The sequence below is a fragment of the Peromyscus maniculatus genome, chromosome 4 (genome assembly GCF_049852395.1).
Source record: "Peromyscus maniculatus bairdii isolate BWxNUB_F1_BW_parent chromosome 4, HU_Pman_BW_mat_3.1, whole genome shotgun sequence".
Taxonomy (NCBI): domain Eukaryota; kingdom Metazoa; phylum Chordata; class Mammalia; order Rodentia; family Cricetidae; genus Peromyscus; species Peromyscus maniculatus.
Genome location: NC_134855.1, coordinates 96405010 through 96423557, shown reverse-complemented (window position 1 = coordinate 96423557; position 18548 = coordinate 96405010). Strand labels below are relative to the sequence as shown.

Below are 18548 nucleotides of genomic sequence, written 5' to 3'. Positions count from 1 at the left end.
AGTCTGACTTCAAACCAGCTATAAGAGGATGACCTTGAAGCCAGCAGTGGGCACTCACCTTTAATCCCAGCACTCGGGTGTGGGGATATATTGTGTATCAAATAAAGCTTGCCTGAGGATCAGAGGACAGAGCCAGCCACTAGATTAAACACAGAAGCTAGGCAATGGTGGCACACACCTTTAATCCTAGCATTCAGGAGGCAGAGATCCATCTGGATCTCTGTGAGTTCAAAGCCACCCTGGACTACATGAGATTGATTCAGTCTAGGAGAGAAACAGAGCCAGGCAGTGGTGGCACACACCAGCACTTGAGAAGTTTTTGCTACCAGTGTTTGAGAAGCACACGCGCCATTAATCCCAGCACTAGGAAGAAAGTGATATGGCTGTGTGGAGAAAGGTTTATAAGGTGTGAGGAGACAGGAACTAGAAGGCTTTTCAGCTGAGGAAGTTTTTTTTTTTTGGCTGAGGACTCAGAGCTTTCAGTCAGAGGATTCATGGAGATAGGATCTCGCCTTCGATTCGGCCTGAGGATTTGGTAGTAGTGAGAAGTTTCTCTAGTGGCTTGTTCCTTTGTCTCTCTGATCTTTCAGGGTTTATTCCAGTGTCTGGCTCTGGTTTTTTTTTTATTATAAGACCATTTAGGATTCAAGAACATCTAGCACCTAACATGGGGGATCTCTGTGAGTTCAAGGACAGCTTTGTATACAGAATAAGTTCCAGGATAGCTAGGACTACACAGAGAAACCCTGTCTCAGAAAAACAACAACAACCAAACAAAGGAAAAAACCAACATCCCCCACCCCAAGAGGATGACCTTGAACTCTTGATCCTCTTGCTTCTATTTCCCAAGTGCTGGGGTCATGGGAATGCACAACCACACCCAGCTGAGGGTTTGCGAACCTGCTGGTCTCCCATAACAGCAGTGGAAAAGCCAAGGTCAATTGCTGAGGAGATACTATGCTCTCTTCTGAGTTAAGACAAAATTTTGTGGAGGGATGTTAGAGATAGATTACAGTTCTCCTGCACGCTAAACATGTGCTGTACCACTAAGTTCTTCCCCAGCCCACGGCAGAACTGCTCATGCGTAGGAACATCAGTCACCTTATTCTCCCTGGGACCCATCATCCCAGCTTGGCTGTGTGATGGAGAGGCGCACAGTACATGGTGCAGATAAGCCAGGATCCCGATGAAAAGTCACAGGCTAGGAAGGTTGACTGCTACTTGGGCATAACGTGAGTGATGTCCCCTACTCCCTACTCAAGGAGACTGGTTCAAACTAGGTCCTAGTGACTGCTTATGCTTCCAAATATCAGTTTGGAATTAGTTAGCTCCTTCCTTCCTTCCTTCCTTCCTTCCTTCCTTCCTTCCTTCCTTCCTTCCTTCCTTCCTTCCTTCCTTCCTTTTCCTCTTCCTCCTCCTTCCTCTTTTTAATGCAGGGTCTTGTTATGTTGCCCAAACTACCCTTGGTCTTCTGGGCTCAAGCGATCCACCTGCTTTAGCATCTCAGGTGGCTGAGACTACAGGATATGCATGGTGTCCAGCATGAGCAGGAATCACTTATCTCAACTTACTTATCTTGCAAGGAGCTGGCCTACACGGTCAACGCTCTGTAAGCAGCAGTTCTGTACCTACAGATTCAACCACACAGACCCAGAACCACACCAACCTGGGCACATTACGACAGAAAAGTAAAGGAAGAAACAAAAGCCCAACACGCACATGTTTTTTCTCGTCATTATTACAGCAGCACAGTCTAAGGACTGACAATAGCATTTACATCATATTAGGCATCGTAAGTACTCTAAAGACGACTGGAAGTGTACAGGAGAATATTCGTCATTATATGCAGATACTACACCATTCTACACAAGGGACTCGAGCAGCCTCAGATTTTGGTATCCTGGGGGGCAGGGGGGGCTGGAACCAGCTCTCCATGAATACTGAGGGACAACTGCCTTCTGTCTCTTCCACAGTCTTATGTTCTCAGTTGAGTTTCTGCTCCACTTGTCCTGGGCTACTTGGGGCGGGAGGTAGATCTCAGAAACACAGGAACACAACAAAATGAAACAAAGATGCCCTCTGGCTTGCCTCTAGCTTCACCATAGCTTGTTTGGCGCTGAAAAATTCTTTTTCACATCTCTGTTACTCATGTAAAATGGCCTAGATTGGTGGTCTTCATGCCATGTCTTCTGCCAGGAACCTAGGGGCCCTGGAGAGCTGCACCGGAAAGCAAAGCTGAGCTGACTTTCCCGCCAGCGCTCACACCCATTGGAGCAGCTACTTTTTAGGCATGAGAGTTCTTTGAAAGCATGGTCCTTAGGGGACAGTGTTTGCTGCTGGATCACCACATCCCCCTCACCCCACACCCCCCCATCTGACATGCTTGATCTTCTGAAGCTGCTCAAGCCGTTTCTTTCCAGAAGATCTTCCTGGTCATCTTGTCCTGGGTACCCGAGGTCAGCAATAGCACTGATCCATCAATGCCTGCCTGTGTATGGAGGCTGCTTCCCGGGCAGAAGGCCAGGTCTTGTTATCACACCTCTATTGCTGGTTAAACCATTTCCAAAGCAAGTGTTCAGTCAACTTGCTGATGCTGCCTAGCGTCATGAACTGTGTCACGTGGGATAAGCCTCAGGACAGGACCTTTGCTTTTGGTGAGGAAAGCCAGGCTTTGGTCTTTGAGTCTCCTTAACGCCCTAGGTAGACCCAGTCTTTAGAAACCGGGGACCTAGAGAAACTTCAGGTTCACAAACTCCCCCACAAGAGCAAGCCTGTGTTCCTGTCTTAACTAGATTCTGCTCAAATTCTTCTGTCCCTCAGTTCCTCTTCTGGCAAAGCCTCTTTGTACTCTTTAGCCACAGAAGAGGCATGCCCTTGAAGCCTGAGATACAGATGGGCTGTTGTGATCTGCGGGGCTCCATTTCGAGTCGGCATCTCAGGGGATTTCAGAGAGGGAAGTGCAGAGGACAGGAGGAACTCTGGGGTCTGCTCAGACTGCAACTCTTTCTGGAGGTGGAAGGGGAAGGAGGAGAGACACTCAAGAAGGGAGAGTGGGTAAGTGCCAGAAGCAAAGGATAACGACAGCCAGGGACCAGTGGCTCTGAAGCAGGCAGTCCCTGAAGCAGGCAGTTAGGAGGGGGCCGGGAGCTATAGTGGCAGATTGAGCCAGTGACAGCACTTTGGGGAAATCAATCAACCTGCCTTAGTGTCTTGACCAACTGCAGGCCGCTCTGCGGTGGAGCTGCAAGAGTCCTAGGAGGCTGACAGGCATGGCGACAGCAAAGGATGACCATTGTTCATCAATAGGGAGCATTCTGGAACCTGCTTCTGGTGAGGGAATCCTGGGATCTACAGACTCCAAAGCCAACCTTCACATCTCCTCCTCCTCCTCCTCCTCCCTCTGCAGCCGTCTCTGCCCTGCTTTTTGGAGAGCGTCTAGTCACACTGGTGAGTGTGAGTAGAACAGAGCAGCGCAGGACAGAGGCCCAGGTTCAATGCTGGTCCAGCAAAGCGCCCCGCAAAGTGAAGTGTTCTGATTAAGAGCCAATGAGAGGGGTGAGATTCAGCAGCCTGTGGAGGTTCTTAAGGGCTTTTCTAGTCAGTGAGGTGCCCCGACAGGATCCCAAAGATGAACTTCTTGCCACCTGGGAGAAAAATGATTAGCCTCCCATGATACCTGGAGCTGCACATCTGGCCTCCTCCCTTTCCAGGGGAGGGGTCCTTGTTGGCACTGTGGGGGCAGATGAGCGCTCAGCTCCTCACAGGGAGAGCCTGGTATTATCTTGCAAGGCCCTCCCCTCCCACTGAATCCTCCAGATGTAGGGGTTAAGTAGCAAAGAGATCAAGGCTGCAACATCTGGCAGGGTTTAGAATCCATAGTTGGAGGGTGAGACATCATGTCAATACGGAGAAATACCTTCAGGCTCTAGGCTAGTATGGCCTCTGCCTTGTTTTCACCAACAGGATTCTGGACCCTGGTCTGGCCTTCCTTGGGCTTTCTCAGCTGCTGTAGCCAGAGGTGTAGGTGCTGGGCCTACGGAGCCAAACATCCGGAAGATCTGGCTGACTGTTGGGAAGTACCACGGGGCTGATATCACCTGGCCCCCCACGGCCCTTCCAGGATAAGCTGGTATGATGAGAGTTGGGCAGGTTTGGGTCATAGATGGTCTCCTTCAGTGCCAGCCACAGAGTGTCACGCTTCCCGTTCAGCTGGCCCCGCTCTAGCATGGGGTGTCCAGTGCCATTCATGGCTTCTGGTGAGGTGCCCACAGAATCTGGCACACGGACGCCGGGCTCGGAGGGGCAGGTATCATCAGAGACGCTGAGTCCCTCCAGAGTGCTGGCTGAAGAGCAGAGGCCATCCGGGAGCTCTTCGCCTTTGGGCTTGGGGCAGTGGGCAGTGGCTTCTGGTAGGGCCTGCAAGGGCTCAGCTTTCTGTCCCTGGGAGTCCTGCCTGATCCAGGGCTGGGGGGTGGGGCCGGCTTGCTTATAGGGAGAGGAAGTCTGCAGGGCGGGGCACTGGCTGAAGACCGCCTGGTGGTCCAGAAGCAGATCCCGTGGGGAGGGAGGGGCGGGTGTGTGGGCGTGGCAGCAGCTGCCGTCGTGAAGCTGCAGATCCTCAGAGAGTATGGAAGGCCGGTGGGACAGCTTGCTGGTGGCTGTGCTGGTGTCGAAGCTGGGGCTCCGGCGCCGTGCCAGGGGCTGCAGCTCATAGTGCTCAGAGAACCCGGGTGGCCCCGTTCGTCCCTTCTCGCCATGCTCCTCCGTCCCGGTATCCCACGGCAGGTGGGCACAGGGCCAGAGGATCTGCCCACAGTTCTTCTCGGGCCCGAAGAAACAGCACAAGGACTGGAAGAAGAAGCTGGCAAAGCCGCAGCCAACAAACTTGACCATCATGACGATGATGCCCAGCTTCCGGTACAGCAGAATGGTGGAAGGCAGCATGAGCACCCCGGAGGCAAACAGCACTCCGGTCCCCATGGCTATGGCGCGGCTGGTCTGACGCAAGGAGAAGGCCACACGGCTCAGGCGGTCAGGGTGTGGGCACAAGTGATAGGCGATGCAGTAGTTGACGGTTAAGTCGACCGAGAGGCCCATGGAGGCCGAGAGAAAGAGGCACTCGGCCGTGTTGAGTTGCCACTCGAGGAGAACCAGCAACCCCACTGTGAGCAGCACGGTGCCAGCCACAGATGCCACGGAGAACAGGCTGAGGGGGACATTCCAGGTGCCCAGCAGCAGGGTGGCAAAGGCCAGTGCCAGAGCCAGGCCAAGCACCACCGCGGGCTCTGTCGTCAGGCTGTGCTGCAAGCTGTACAGCTCCAAGGTGCTGGTGAACCAGCCCTGGTTGAGGCCTGGAGGGGCCTGGCCCAGCTCTGTTGATAACCAGCGGCTGACCTCAGTGTAGAAGTAGTGGACCGGGCCGTACTCTGTACTGTATGGTAAGTTGGTCTGAAACTTCAGAACTAGAGCTGCTAGGTTGCCATGCGCATCGAAGCGGAGTCCCAGGTCACGGGTGCCATCAGGACTTTGCTCCAGAGCCATCATCTTGAGGCAGTGGAGGTAAAGCTGGGGGGCCCAGGGGAAGTCTGACTGGCCACAGCACAGATCGGAACCCAGGCGGCCGCAGCTAGGGCTTTCCATCCACTGCTGGAGGGTTTCCACTAAACACAGGGTAGGCCAACCCTCTGGCTGGTCTCCAAAGAAACTCTGGTTCCGGGCTCCATGGCAGAGAGCCAGGAGCCACTCCTGGGCCTCCGGGCTGCTGGGTGCGAAGTCAGGATCGCTTACTACTGAGCTGTTGGTGCGAGGGTCCAGGGGATCACTAGTGTCCACCGGCAGGACACCCCACACCAGAACCACTGGCAAGTTGCCGCCCTCGTTTGGAGGCAGATCTTCGAACAGGAACTGCTGGCGGTATTCAGCATCAAAACGCTCAAAGGGATGGCTAGACCGGAAGTACTGGCCGCCAAGTGGCAGTAGGATGGGCAATTGCAGGCGAGGGCTGACGCCGCCGATGTAGGCGCCCCCTGCCGCCAAGGCCGCGAACCAGCAGACCCAGATGTATCGAAATTTAATGACACCACAGGGGAGCAGGCGCTGGAAGAGCAGGCGCGAAAGGATGGAAAAAAGCCTGCGAAAAAAGCGCATCCGTCTGTGCAACGCCAGCAACAGCCGCAAGGGGTCGGTGCCCCTCTGGCCCTGCGCTTGGGACGCACAGCCTCGTGCCAGGTAGCGCTCCTGGACCACGACGGTGGCCGGAAGCCAGACTAGTGTGAGCCCCATGTGCACTAGCACAGCGGTGCCCATGAAAAGAGCGAAGCAACGCACTGCGGGCAGGCGGCTCAGGTAGCTGCCGTAGAAGGCCACGCTGGTTGTGAGGCCTGAGACCAGAAGCAGGTAGCCAAAATGGTGCATGGTGCGGGCCACACGCTGCGCTAGGCCCCCGGAGGACCCCTGGCCCCTGCTGAGGCGCCACAGGTCGAAGAAGAGGAGCGTGTAATTGACACCGCTGCCGGTGAGCAGGAGGAGGGATGCTAGATTGACAAAGGGGAAGTAGGCCATTCGGAATACAACATGGTAAAGGAAGAAGGCCACCATCAGGGAGCCCAGCACTCCCAGGAGTGACGTGAACGTGACGAAGAGTGAACGCACGTAGAAGGACATGCCAAAGAAGATGACAACCAGGGCTAGCAAGATGTACATGGTATCTTCGGCCAGATAGTACTTCAGCAGTCTAGGCTTGAGGCCCAAGTCCATGCCGCTGATCGATGTGTAGTTGTCAGTGACCTTAATTGGGTCAACGAGGCCATCCAGGTAGATATCTAGCAGGGAGGAAGTCTTTATCACGGGCAGGAAGAGAAGGCTGAACTTGAGGGAGGGCACCTGGTAATCCACAGTCTGGGGACTCAGAAAGTCTCTGTCTAGCAGAAAGTGCAGGAGCTGATAGATGGCACTGGTCCAGGTACACTTGGTGGGCACCTGGGCACAATACAGGGGCTTATCCTGCCCAGAGCCCACACAAGCCGGCACCAGGACGCCTCGATGGTAGTAGATGGCGCAGAACCGAAGCAAGGCCAGTGTGCGGTCTGCATCGGCTTGGGTCGTATCTTGGCAGGAGGATCGGTTGGCCAGCACGGCCAGATAGTTGCCCAGGGACCAGCTGGGGCAGCACTCATTGGCTGCTGATCGCTGGCACAGAGCCCCAAAGCTGATGTGGGAGCGGATCTGTAGGGCACACACAGGAGTGGGAGGAGAGGGCTCAGAGGGAAGTCCAGGGGTCCAGGTCCCCCCAGCCCTGTCCTGGGCCCTCTCCCCTCTTGCCATGCTGAAGAGCAGAGAGAAAGCATCTTGACAAGCCCAACAGAAATGCTTTCTCTCAAAGCTGCCTTTGCCCCTGGTCTGGCCTCTATAGCTCTATCTTGGCTTCATCCAAGAGGAACCTCTGGGAAGTTTCCCCAGGCCTCTCCCAGAGGCTCTGCCAGAAGGGCTCTTATAGGCCACACGCCCTAACTCTGCAACTTCCCAAGTTAGGAACGGGAGTGGAGGTGATAGGCCACATATGGAACAAAGCTGGAAGGAAGCGGTAGGAGACATTCTAGGGTCCCTGAGAACTCCCAGCTCCTCTTTCTCTGGGGTGCTTAAATCCTTTCTTTTCCCAGCTTGTACCCCCTTTCCTCTTCAGCCTGCTGTTCACACCACAACCGCCGGTGTAGTACAAATAGCCCCCACCCAGGAGTCGGAAGCCCTGCTTTGCTGCTGACCTAACGTGCACAGCCATGGGGTTTGGATCACAGTGACCACAATGCTGAACGTGTGTCAAGTCATTGCTAGTGTCAGCATTGTGTCAGAGGCTTCCGAATGCTATCTCCTTTCACGGTCACTATCCCTATGAAGGATGCACTGCCTTTGTCCCTATTTCAATGTAGGGGGCGGAGGAGACTGTAGCTCAGCAATAGAACGCAGGTTTAGTAATACAAGTGTCTAAGATTGATGCCCAGCACTACCAAACCAAACCAAATCAAACCAAACCAAACCAAACAAAAACAAAAACACCGACCCATATGAGGCACTGAGAGCTTAAGAAGTCATGAACCAAGGGAGCCTGAGAGCTGGCCTTGAATTTGGGCATCTGAGTGCAGAACACAAATTCTTAACCAGTCGTCATGGGGTGGCACAGGGGACTTGGGCTACAGAGTGGTTTCCACGCTGTTTTCAGCAGTAAACACATCATAGATATGACTGTATGTGGTTCTCTAATAGCATAATCAAATCGGCTTCGCTTGGGAGGAGCCTTGAAGAGCTGCAGCCTTGAAGCCGAGAGTCTTAGCTTCCGAGGAACCGAGGCTCCTCCACACATTTTTGAGATCTCTTTGCAAAACGCTTTGCAACTCCCCAGGCTCTGCTTGGACTCTCTTTGAGACAGGAAGCTGGCGCTTCTAAAATCAGCCAGCTTTGCTTTTCCTGTCCCAACCCAGAGCCTCCAAGTAGAGTTGGAATCATTTTCTCAGCAGGGAGAGCTCCTCCCAGTCCACCCTGGCGGTCCTGGCTAAGCTGTACTGCACCGGGACTAGGTTCTCTGTGTCCCCAGTTCCCACCCAGACCCCTGGCGTCTCCCCAGACGGCTCACCTGCTCCTGTTCTATACGACACATGGAATGGATGGCTTGCAGGTTCCACAGGCTTCCCCCAGAGGTGGACACAAACACCAGCTTTGCATGGCTCTTCTCTGCAACACAACCCACACACAGCTCAGCCCTTTGGCCCCAGAATCTGAGCCCACTTAAAAGAAGATGCTCGTCCTGGGATTCCCAGGAACCGGAAGCCTACACCTGATGCATCATCTTGCCCCACATCAGCTTGATGCATCTGGGCTTGAGACCTATTTCATTACTTCATCTTCCTAGGCTTGAATATGGCGGTGGGCATTTTCTCTTTCTGTCTGCCCACATTTGCTCTAGACCTGCTCATCCGATTCTGCAGCGCCGCTACTGAAGTCAGGACTGGCCATGCTGCAACTTACCAGGAGGACCACAAAAGAAGTTCTCCTCTTCTTTGTCTTTTACGGGCTCCACCATCCTCTTGGTCCGGACCACACTCTCCTCGGCCCTGCCCCAGGCTGCAGGGCTCAGAGTGCTGAGGAGGTTTGAGCTGAGGTAGAGAGAATAGTTTTCCCAGAGTACTGTTCGGCATGGTGGACTCAGGAAATGGTAGACCATTCCCCCAAGGAGACCAGCAACCTCTCACATGTCTCATGTCTTTGGAGAGATCACCCAGTGCCCCCTTCTAGTTTCTCCATCCTTGACTACTCTCAATGGGAAGATGGGAACCTGTTACCTGTTCATCTCAGGGTCTGGGGAAAGAGAAAACAGATTCTTGGGGCCAGTGAGGGCCTGCATTGCTTTCCAGACTTCTAGCTTTCTGGCGATCTCTGTGTCTCGAGGCTCAAAACCCTGCAGGGAGGAGAGCAGAGAGGAGCAGGTGTGCAGGAGGGGGCGGCGTCACGGGAGGCGTGGCACTAAGTGAGGGTGTCCTCCCTCTGGACGCTTCCCAGCTCTGCCCCTTTGGTGCCCCCTACCTGGATCACAGACAAATGATCTCTGCACCATACTTACAGCTCTCTGGCACTCAGGAGCGCACCAATGCTACCTTACCCCCAAGGTGGGCCAACTGTCTGCCTCAGACCGAGCTGCAATGTTTAGTCCAAGGGTCTCCCTCCCTCCCCCGGCATCTCACCAGTAAAGGCTCAGAAAAGTCAAGTGGCGGGCTTCCCAGCAGCCCAGCTAAGGTACAGAGGAAGATGAAGGCCAGACACAGCAGCAGCACAGCCACGGGCCACTCAGCAATCAGCTGGGAATAGCTGGAAAAGAGAGGGGAAGCCCACGTGAGCTGATGGTGGGTGTGGCGGTAAGGCTGGTGAGCTGGGAGAGCAGAGCAGAGAGCCCATGGCGTGGGTACCAGCCTGGCCACGCCTGGGAGTTCAGGGGAGGCCTGGGCCTACCTCTTTGGCATCCGGAAAATGCGTTCCTGCCTGTGAAAGAGAAGAAGAGAAATTACCACAGTCTTCTGGTGTGCGTGCCTGCGTGCATTCGTGTGAGTGCTCGTCCATGTGTGCAAGCCTGACTGGAGGTGGGGGAAAGAGTGGGTATGCATTGGATGGGGAGGATGTGGGGAAAGACGGATGACAGGGCATAGAGGAAGTGGTATTAATTTTTAGGGTTGCCCATCCCCTAAGTTTCACCCCCCCCACACCCCACACCCCGCGCTCTATCCAAGCTGCCTCCTTCATCAGAAGCAGGAGATGTCCAGGTTTCCTCCTAAGAAAGGAATCTGGAGGCTTCAGTGACTGCTGTACCTTTCCGCGGCAGCCAGCGGGTCTTCCCAGCCCCTCCTTACCTGACGCTGACCACATGGTGCTGCACAGAAGGCGGCTTCCAGACCCCGTCATGCTGGGAGGGGTCTGTGGAAGTGCTGAGGTTGGAGACATGGCCGCATAACGATGCTTGATCTCCCAATCCTAGTAACGAACTGCCTTCTTGATAGTCTTGAGGTGCTCGAGGAAAGGCAAAATGGCCCGCTGTTAACGGACTAGTCGGGTCTCCAGCCTGGAGGGTGGAGACTGCTGGCTCTGGTCCGGGAGCACCTGCCGGGTCTTCAAGGGGACAGGTGTGGAGGGAGCAGCTTCTCTCTGGGCTTGCTTCGGGAGCCATGGCTTTGGTCTAGGACCTGGGAGAGGGCAGGTACGGAAGATGGAGTGATGGTGGGTTATCTACGTCCCAGTTCAGTAAGCAAGACAGGGAGACGGGAGCCTGAGGTTGTTATTTATTATTATTATTATTTTTTATTAGTTCTGAGGACAAATGAGATGGGTGGGAGCTCAAAAATCTGCATCCTGGGGTCCACACTAAACATCCATGCATTCAAAAAAATATCACTGGCAATCTGCCATATGTCAGACACTGCTTGGTATCAAACCTGTTTCTACACATATGATCTTATTTACTGCCTACAAAAACAAGAATTTCCTTGTTTTAGAGGTTTGAGAACAGATTCAGTGAGAAGTAAAGATTAGGACCTTGAACCATGCTCAAGATCTTCTGAACTTGGAGACTGTGCACTTCCTGTATAGTTGTCTGTTTATCCCCACCCCATCTCTCTCTAGGGTCTTAATATGTAGAGCTGGCTGTCCTGGAACTCACTTTGTAGACCAGGTTGTTCTTGAACTCACAGAGATCTGCCTGCCTATGCCCAGGGTCGGGATTAAAGGCATGCGTCATTCTGTCCAGCTTGTTTCTAGTCTTGACAGACATCCTTTGAGTACCTGCTTCCCTAATTATTCTTCCTAAACCAGTCCCTCGACTCCTCTCTGTCCCATTGCCCTACTGGGTATTTCTTCATGTATTTGATGCAACTAGCTATCAGATTAGAGACTTGTCCCCTCTCTCAGGCGGGCAGTGGAGGCTGAAGCTGATACACAGAAAGGTTCATCGCCACCATATCTGCAGTGAATTGAACAGCTCACTGGCACAGAAGGTGGTCAGGGAATGTTCATTAAGTGAACACGGTGCTAGATTGGCTATCAAGAGTGGCACTGTGATAAATAAGACCCTGTTCTTGTCCCTGGGAATTCATAGTACTTGGGAGATGCAGACAGTGCAACATGTTGGTTTGTATGAGAAAGAATTCAGATGGCCTTATTTCAATAGGAATGAAGGAAGTTGGAAAGTTCAGGAAACAGGGGTGCTGCTTTTTCAACAGTGCTGGCCCAGGGCTATGCACAGCATGGTTTTACTTTGTCAGGGTGTACACAGTTCAGACAGGGAGCTGGAACCTCCAAGGAATATGGCAGGAAGGAGTCAGTGATGGCCCCAAATTAGTCATCAGGACAACACTGTACATAGGTCAGTCTAGTTCCAGTCTTCCCCTCCAAGGGAGGGTAGAGTCTCCTGTGGCAGGATGGCCAGTCTTGGGAAAGGAAAATGATGGCTACAGAGCAGACTGCCTGGAGGTCATGGGGATTTCCAGAGGGGTTCAGGGCTGAATGATTCCATGAAGTTTCCCTTAGCTTGCCTTGTAGTGATGATGTGTAAAGTAAAGCCTTTCTGTCTGGCTTTAAGTGAAATGTTTCAGCAAAACCTTTGCTATGTTTGGGTTAATCAGTAGAGGCTGAAAATTTGTTTTGAGACTGTCTAAACCTTGAAGAAACATTGTTTCTCTGGAGAGTCTGCACTTGGTGCCTCGTGAGAGCCAGCTTACAGCTGCACGGATCTTGGTCCTGACACTCCTGGCAAACCTGAGGTTTGTGTGGGTTGTCTGCTCCCATAGGCAGCAAGAGGAAGATGGCTTTGGTGGGTGGAGCCTTTCCCAGCCCCTGTTAACCTTGTATGTGTTTGAACAAAGTAACTGGAGTGAGCTAACTGGGTGTCAGTCTTTTCTGAGAACCCCTCTGCTCCTTCAGAAAATGAAGGCTTAGCATCTTGGGAAGCTTCTCTCTCCACAGCTGCGCCTATGACTGGCATCAATCAATAGCCCAGAAACTATGGAGAGAAACTGGAAATAAAAGGTGAACCCTGCCTAGATGCCCCCCCCCCGGAAGGATGGCTGTTTAGGAGAGAACAAGCCTCACAGTGGACCAGTAGAGGTAGACTCTAGGCTCCATCATCTTTTGGCTCTGGGCCCTCAGAAAAGACAATGATTGGAGCATGTGATGCCGCATGTTTGGATGTAGCACACGTGAGGTTCCTGGAACAGAGCTCGGCATGTGGAGGGCGCATTTGCTTTCCTGCCCTTTCCCAAATTCAGGACCACAGGGAGTGTATGCTCTGAGAAGTATATTTGCACAGGCAACTTGTCCCTTTTAGGTACTCAGGTAATAGCCCCGTTTCAGAATGTCTTAGATCTTGGGAATCTCACTGTAGCTCTAACCTTAAATTCTTTCTTTTGTTTGTTCTCTACAAGTTGCATTTGAAATCTGATGTCATGATTGAAATCACTGATGTTTATTTGAACTAACTCAACATTTAGAAATATATGAATTTGACCAAAGACATTCTAAAGCAAGACCTTAGATGACTCCATAATGCTGATGACATAAGCAGCCAGGGTGCTGGCAGGTACCAACTCTTGGAGGCCAATCCCTTTGAGCCAAAGAGAAACTGGATAAGTGCCCTGGTCATGTGTATATGTGAGATCATTTATTAATTTATTTACTTATTGAGACAGGATCTCACTGTGTAACTCAGGCTGGCCTGATTCTCTTGACTTAGCTCCCCAAGTGCTAGGGTTACAGAAGTGTGTCACTATGCCTGGTGCTGACATTTACTAGAGTTTTTTTTTTTTTTTAATGCTATAGCTTCTTCTACTTTACATATTCATTTATTTGTTTGTATAGTCCATGTGCTCAACACAGTGCTTGGTCTGCACTGGGTCCTGAAGGCTTGAGTATGGCCAGCATTAGCAATGGTCTCTCTCTTGAGAATGAAGCCTGTGTTCTGTGACTTACCCTCTTGAAGAAGGCTTCCTACCTACCAGGCTGAGGACTCAATAAGAGAAAGAAAACATTCACTTCCACTTGTGGGGCCTTCTCCTCCCGTCTGGAGACAGTGTCAGTCTCTGCTTTTTGCCTCTTTATTTTTATTTTTGCCCTTTATTTTGCCATCCCCTGCTCACCTCCCTGCTGGTCACGTGACCATGTGCCGCCCCTGCCTGGCCTGGCTGCCTGCTTGTGTACATATTGGTTTAGATTATGCCGGTATCCATAATCTCACCCTTCTGCACTATACTGGCCGTTATATCGCCATGGAGAGCCCGAAACCCTCCAGTCTGGCTGCTGTAGAGCTCGGCCTTTATCTCAATCGCCCCGATTTATTTATGTAATTTATAGCATCGAGCTTGCTCTTGCTCTGGGTTGGATTCCGGCATGACCACTATCAGCTCTGCCCCCACTCTTTAGAGCAGGGCCTGCCTCCTAGGGGTTAAGGCAGTGGGGCAGCCAGGGTGGAGGTGAGGGGCCTGTTCCAGCAGCCTGTGTCCTTACAGCACAGAGCACAGGACTTGTCCTAACAAGTAGGCGCTCGCTTGGAGTGTCAGTCACAGGGAGAGGTGCTGGGAAATGGAGTACTCTCTTTCCCAAACTCCTCCTAGTTACAGGGGATCTACTCTCCATCATTTGTTTACTTCTGCTGGTGTCTCTATGGCTCCAGCCTCCTCCTTTCAACCCTTTCAGTCCCTCTTCAGAGATCAAGAGTCAACTGATCCTAATCTCACCCCTCTTCACTGTGCAGGACGTTATAGCAGTGTAGAGAACCTGGAATTCTCTAGCCTGGCTGTGGTAGAGCGGAGTCTGTCTCAGTCTTCCCAATGAAATGAGCCAGGTCTCTAGTTAGGATGGGTAACTTCCTAGGCTGCCTGCCTGCACCCCAGAGCCTATAAGCCAAGTCATGGAGAGGGTGGAAGTTGGTGAATCTGGCCTCACACAGAAGGTCACCATTTTATCAGGTCCCTAGGCACAGAGCCCCAACTTGGGAGTTCCAGAAGGGGCAGATGTGTACGAATTAACGTGGCCCTGAACCCACAGAGTTGTCATCTGGATGTCACTGTGGTCCCACAGAGTGGCCAGGACAGATGAGGGGAGCAGTGGTCACACCACTAAGAAAATAAATGGTAATTTTAAAAACATAAACAATTAACTATTTCAAACATCCCCTAGTCAATGAATTTATAACATACTGTAGAGTTGGAAGTTGTCCCGATAGCTCCGATACTTGGAGGCTAGCCTAGACAAACGATTTCCACTCCCCTCTCCAGGCTTTCCTCTCTCTGGGCTTCATGTCAATCCCCTCCTCAGCTCTCAAACCGAGATTACCTACAGCCTATGCTAGTCTTGAACTGAATATGTAACTGAGGATGGCCTTGAACTACACTTCTGCCTCTGCCTCCTAAGTGAATGCTGGGGTTAATTTGCTACCACACCTGAATTTTTTTTAAAGATAGAGACTCTCTGCATAGCCTAGATGAAGATGCAGAGGCAAAGCCTAGAGAGAGGAACTTGGGAGGCCAAGAAAAGGGAGAAACCAGGACCTATGTAGTCCAGAGTAGCCTTGAATTTCCTGTTCCAGCCACCTAAGTGCGGGCATTACAGGTGTGTGTTATCTTGTGTGGTACCAGGCTTAAGGCCTGACTCCTTCCCAAAATGTTCCGGGGGTGAGGGTGGGAGCGAGGATGTAGTAGAAAGCATTCTTTGCATACATAAGGCTCTGGATTTAATCTCCTGTACTGGAGGGGACGGGACGGGATGGGACAGGACACTACACTGCAGTGTGTGCGTGCGTGCATGCGTGCGTGCGTGCGTGCGTGCGTGTGTGTGTGTGTGTGTGTGTATGTGTAGGGCATGAGTGTGTAAATTGGTGTGTGCATGTGTTTAACGTGTACAGTGTATGTACTCTGATACATGGTATAGCTATCCCCAGGAGCTATGTTTGTGTTTCTCCTATTGAGTTGAACAAAGTCCTTATGCCCGCGCAGTGTCCGTAGTCTCTGGGGACCTGCAGAGAGGCAGAGGGTTCCAGAGAACTGCTGGAAGAGAACAAGTGGTTCTTGTGCCCGGGAGGAATGAGCAAACCAGACAGGGCTGATCCTTGGCAAGATATGCCAGACAGCCCATGCTGCCGTAGCCCCTGGTACAGACGCTCCTGGCCCCGGGCCTGCCCTGATTCATCACTGCCCTCCCTCTCCACCCTTTTTTCTGCAGTGGCTGGGGATGGAACCCAAGGCCTTGCCAATGATAGAGAAATGCTTTATCACTGAGCTGTGCCCCCCCCCCCCATCCTCACCTTCTTTTGGTTAGGCTATGACTCCAAGCGGAGTCCCTGGGCTGGAGAATACACCCATCCCATGTCTTACCCTCTTGAATATGATTTTATATCTTCCAGACTGACGAATTAATAAAAGAGGGAAGACAACCTTTGCTTCCACCTGTGGGCTTTCTCTTCCCTCTGAGGAACAGAATGCACATTTTAAATCAGATAACCTGGAGATAATGTGTTTGTATCTGCTTTTCGCCTCTTAAAAATGCCTTTTATTTCAGTCCAGGCAGGAGAGAGAGGTAGTGTCGTGTTTGGGGAGAGATTCTGGGGGCGGCAGAGTCAGGCAGGACACAGAAATGGCGTCATGTTGCTACCTGGCCAGATTGTTCTGCCACATGTCTGGTGAAGGCAGAAAAATGAAGGGCACCCGGATCTGGGAATGGGTACTCAGCAGGAAGGTGTTTTTCCTCTTCCACCAGCCTGAGGCTCTTTCAGGAGTCAAACAGACCACTGCCTGAGCCTCCGATCCTGCATATACAAGTGGCTTCGGTCTAGTTTTTACCATACACGGGGACTAAAATCAGTCTGTACACAGGCAGGAGGCCATGCAGGGGAGAGAAATAACGATGCGGTGGGCAGGTAGCAGCCGATGACAATGGGCAGACAAGCAACTGCCGGTGATGGACAAAGGCAGTCCTTGACGTAGATCCCAAAGGCCTGCCTCCCCTCCCCAGGACACCTGCTTTGGCGAGCTTCCTTTTTGTTGTCCATGCACACCCCTTTGCACACTGACATGCAGACTGACGTAGCGGCGGACGGACAGACGTGAGGCCTTTTGCAAAGACGCAGAGGCAAGGCCTAGGGGGAGTGGGGGAGTTCCAGAGGCCATGGAAAGGGACCTCGGAGGCCTTAGGAGAAAGGAGGAAACAGTGGGTGGGGCAGGTCCCCCAGGAGGTGAAGCAATGACAGCTGGCATTATCGAATGTCGGTGAGAGGATAAACCAACCAGGCAAGATGAGAGTGTACAGATATACCCGCCCCGAGAGGGGCTCTCCGAAGGGCTGGGAATGAATGAGGTGATACGTGGCGGCAGCTACTAAAGATACCTGATGCAGGCGTGCTGAGAAGATCTTCCAGCGGGATCTACGGAGGGGTTCTTCTTACTTGTCCCGGCAGCTGCCTTCTGGGGCTCGTGTATTCCCCGCAGGCCGCTGCTCGCCCGCCGGTTCAGAAACTGGCAAGGAGACTGTCGCTGCAGCCGCTGGGGCTGCTACCACCGTCCATGCCCGTGGGCGGCGCCGCTGTCCGGGCTCTGGTGCTGAAGCAGAGGCAGCGGCGGACTCCTGCGCATGCGTCAGTTTCCGAAGCCAGTCTCTGGGCGGGGCCGAAGAGGAATCCACCAATGGACGCAGGACAGGAAGGAGGGAGGGGAGACAGGGACACAGGCTGCCGCAACATCGGGGGCTGGGGGTTCGCTGCCACTAAGGCTGGAGGCTGCAGTACGGGCCTCTCTACCCTGGCCAGGTCTGGTCATCGTCTTTAGTAATGTGACCGAACCGTCCATCCTTGGACGCGCCGTTCTTCTTAAAGGAAACCAGAAAGAGCGACCCGTGCACAAATCCTCACAACTTGAACCGCAGGCTTCCACACTTCATAGCGCGGGAGGGCCAGAGAGGTCGGGTCGCATGAGTACCCTTATTTCTCTCGGCTCCTCTCCGTGTCCTTCTGTCCTCCCCAGGGGGTTAGGTTATCTAGACGCTCGGGCTGGGTCTTTTCCCACTTTGGACCTGGCCTTGAGTCGGCGGCTGCCTCTTCCTGCTTTCCTGACTTTTTAAAGTGCGCAACAAGGGGAAGGGGCAGTGAGTGGAGGAGGGACGCTCAGAGCAATGCCCAGCCCCTTCTTGCCGTCACTACCCCTCCCCACTTGAGCCTTACAGAGACCTGAGAGCCACCCACTCCGGAGTTCTTGCCAACCCTCCCCAGGGACTAGCTGTGAAGGAAAAGAACAGATTGGGGGGCTGGTTGCAGGGTCCTCCTGACTAGAGGACTGTAGCAGAATTACAGTGGATACCAGAAGTATGAGAAGCCTGAGTCCAGCGGAGTGGAAAGCACCCTGGATAGATTTGGACAGGAAAAGGCTGAAAGCAAGGGGCTGAGGAGAGTAGGACTCCAGAGGGTTTGGACGGAAGACATCCCGTAAGTGTGTCCAAGTGCTGGTCTAGGCAAGGCACCGGTCACAGGGCCCGAACTGAGCCGATCTTGAGGTTCAGAAGTGCTTCGAGTGACTTACAGTTGGCTGGGGAGATAAAGGGCGGTCCTAACTAAATTGGTGCCAGGTGGTCAGGGTGTGGCTAGGCCTATGAGATGCCTGGTGCCATCTCTGATCTGCAGTGTGTGGCAGAGAAGGGACAGGGTGCAGAGAGGTGTTTCTCTTCCTGACCGGCTTAAGGAAAACTGTCTACAGACAGCGAGGAGGCTGGCTTGGAAAGACTTCGGAAATGTGGAGGTATGAAAGACAGAGAGAGGGAGGGAGCAGGTCTCACCGGGAGTGGGAATTAGGAGACTGCTCGACAAAAGGAAGCTCGGAGTTCAGTGTGTTGTCAGGAACCGCTGGGAATGTATGCAGGCAGAGAAGAGGGAGCTGTCCCCCCAGATCAGTAGTCCTAAGCAGCCCTAGGCTGTGGCCACTACCAAGTCAAGCTTCTGGAAATGCCAAGATGGACATCCGGTTTTCACAACAAGGAAACTT

At 52.8% G+C, this 18548-nt stretch overlaps 1 protein-coding gene across 1 annotated transcript; it reads right to left on the bottom strand.

Moving 5' to 3' along the window:
- Positions 1–1689: 1689 nt before the first annotated feature.
- Positions 1690–17174, bottom strand: Disp2 (dispatched RND transporter family member 2). Its single transcript, XM_006979221.4, has 8 exons — positions 16906–17174; positions 10392–10721; positions 9997–10026; positions 9732–9855; positions 9333–9448; positions 9019–9146; positions 8627–8724; positions 1690–7224 (listed from the first exon to the last, which is right to left on the bottom strand). The coding sequence occupies exons 2-8, from the start codon at positions 10703–10705 to the stop codon at positions 4000–4002; spliced, it is 4035 nt and encodes a 1344-aa protein (XP_006979283.2). The 5' UTR covers positions 10706–10721; positions 16906–17174; the 3' UTR covers positions 1690–3999.
- Positions 17175–18548: the final 1374 nt, after the last annotated feature.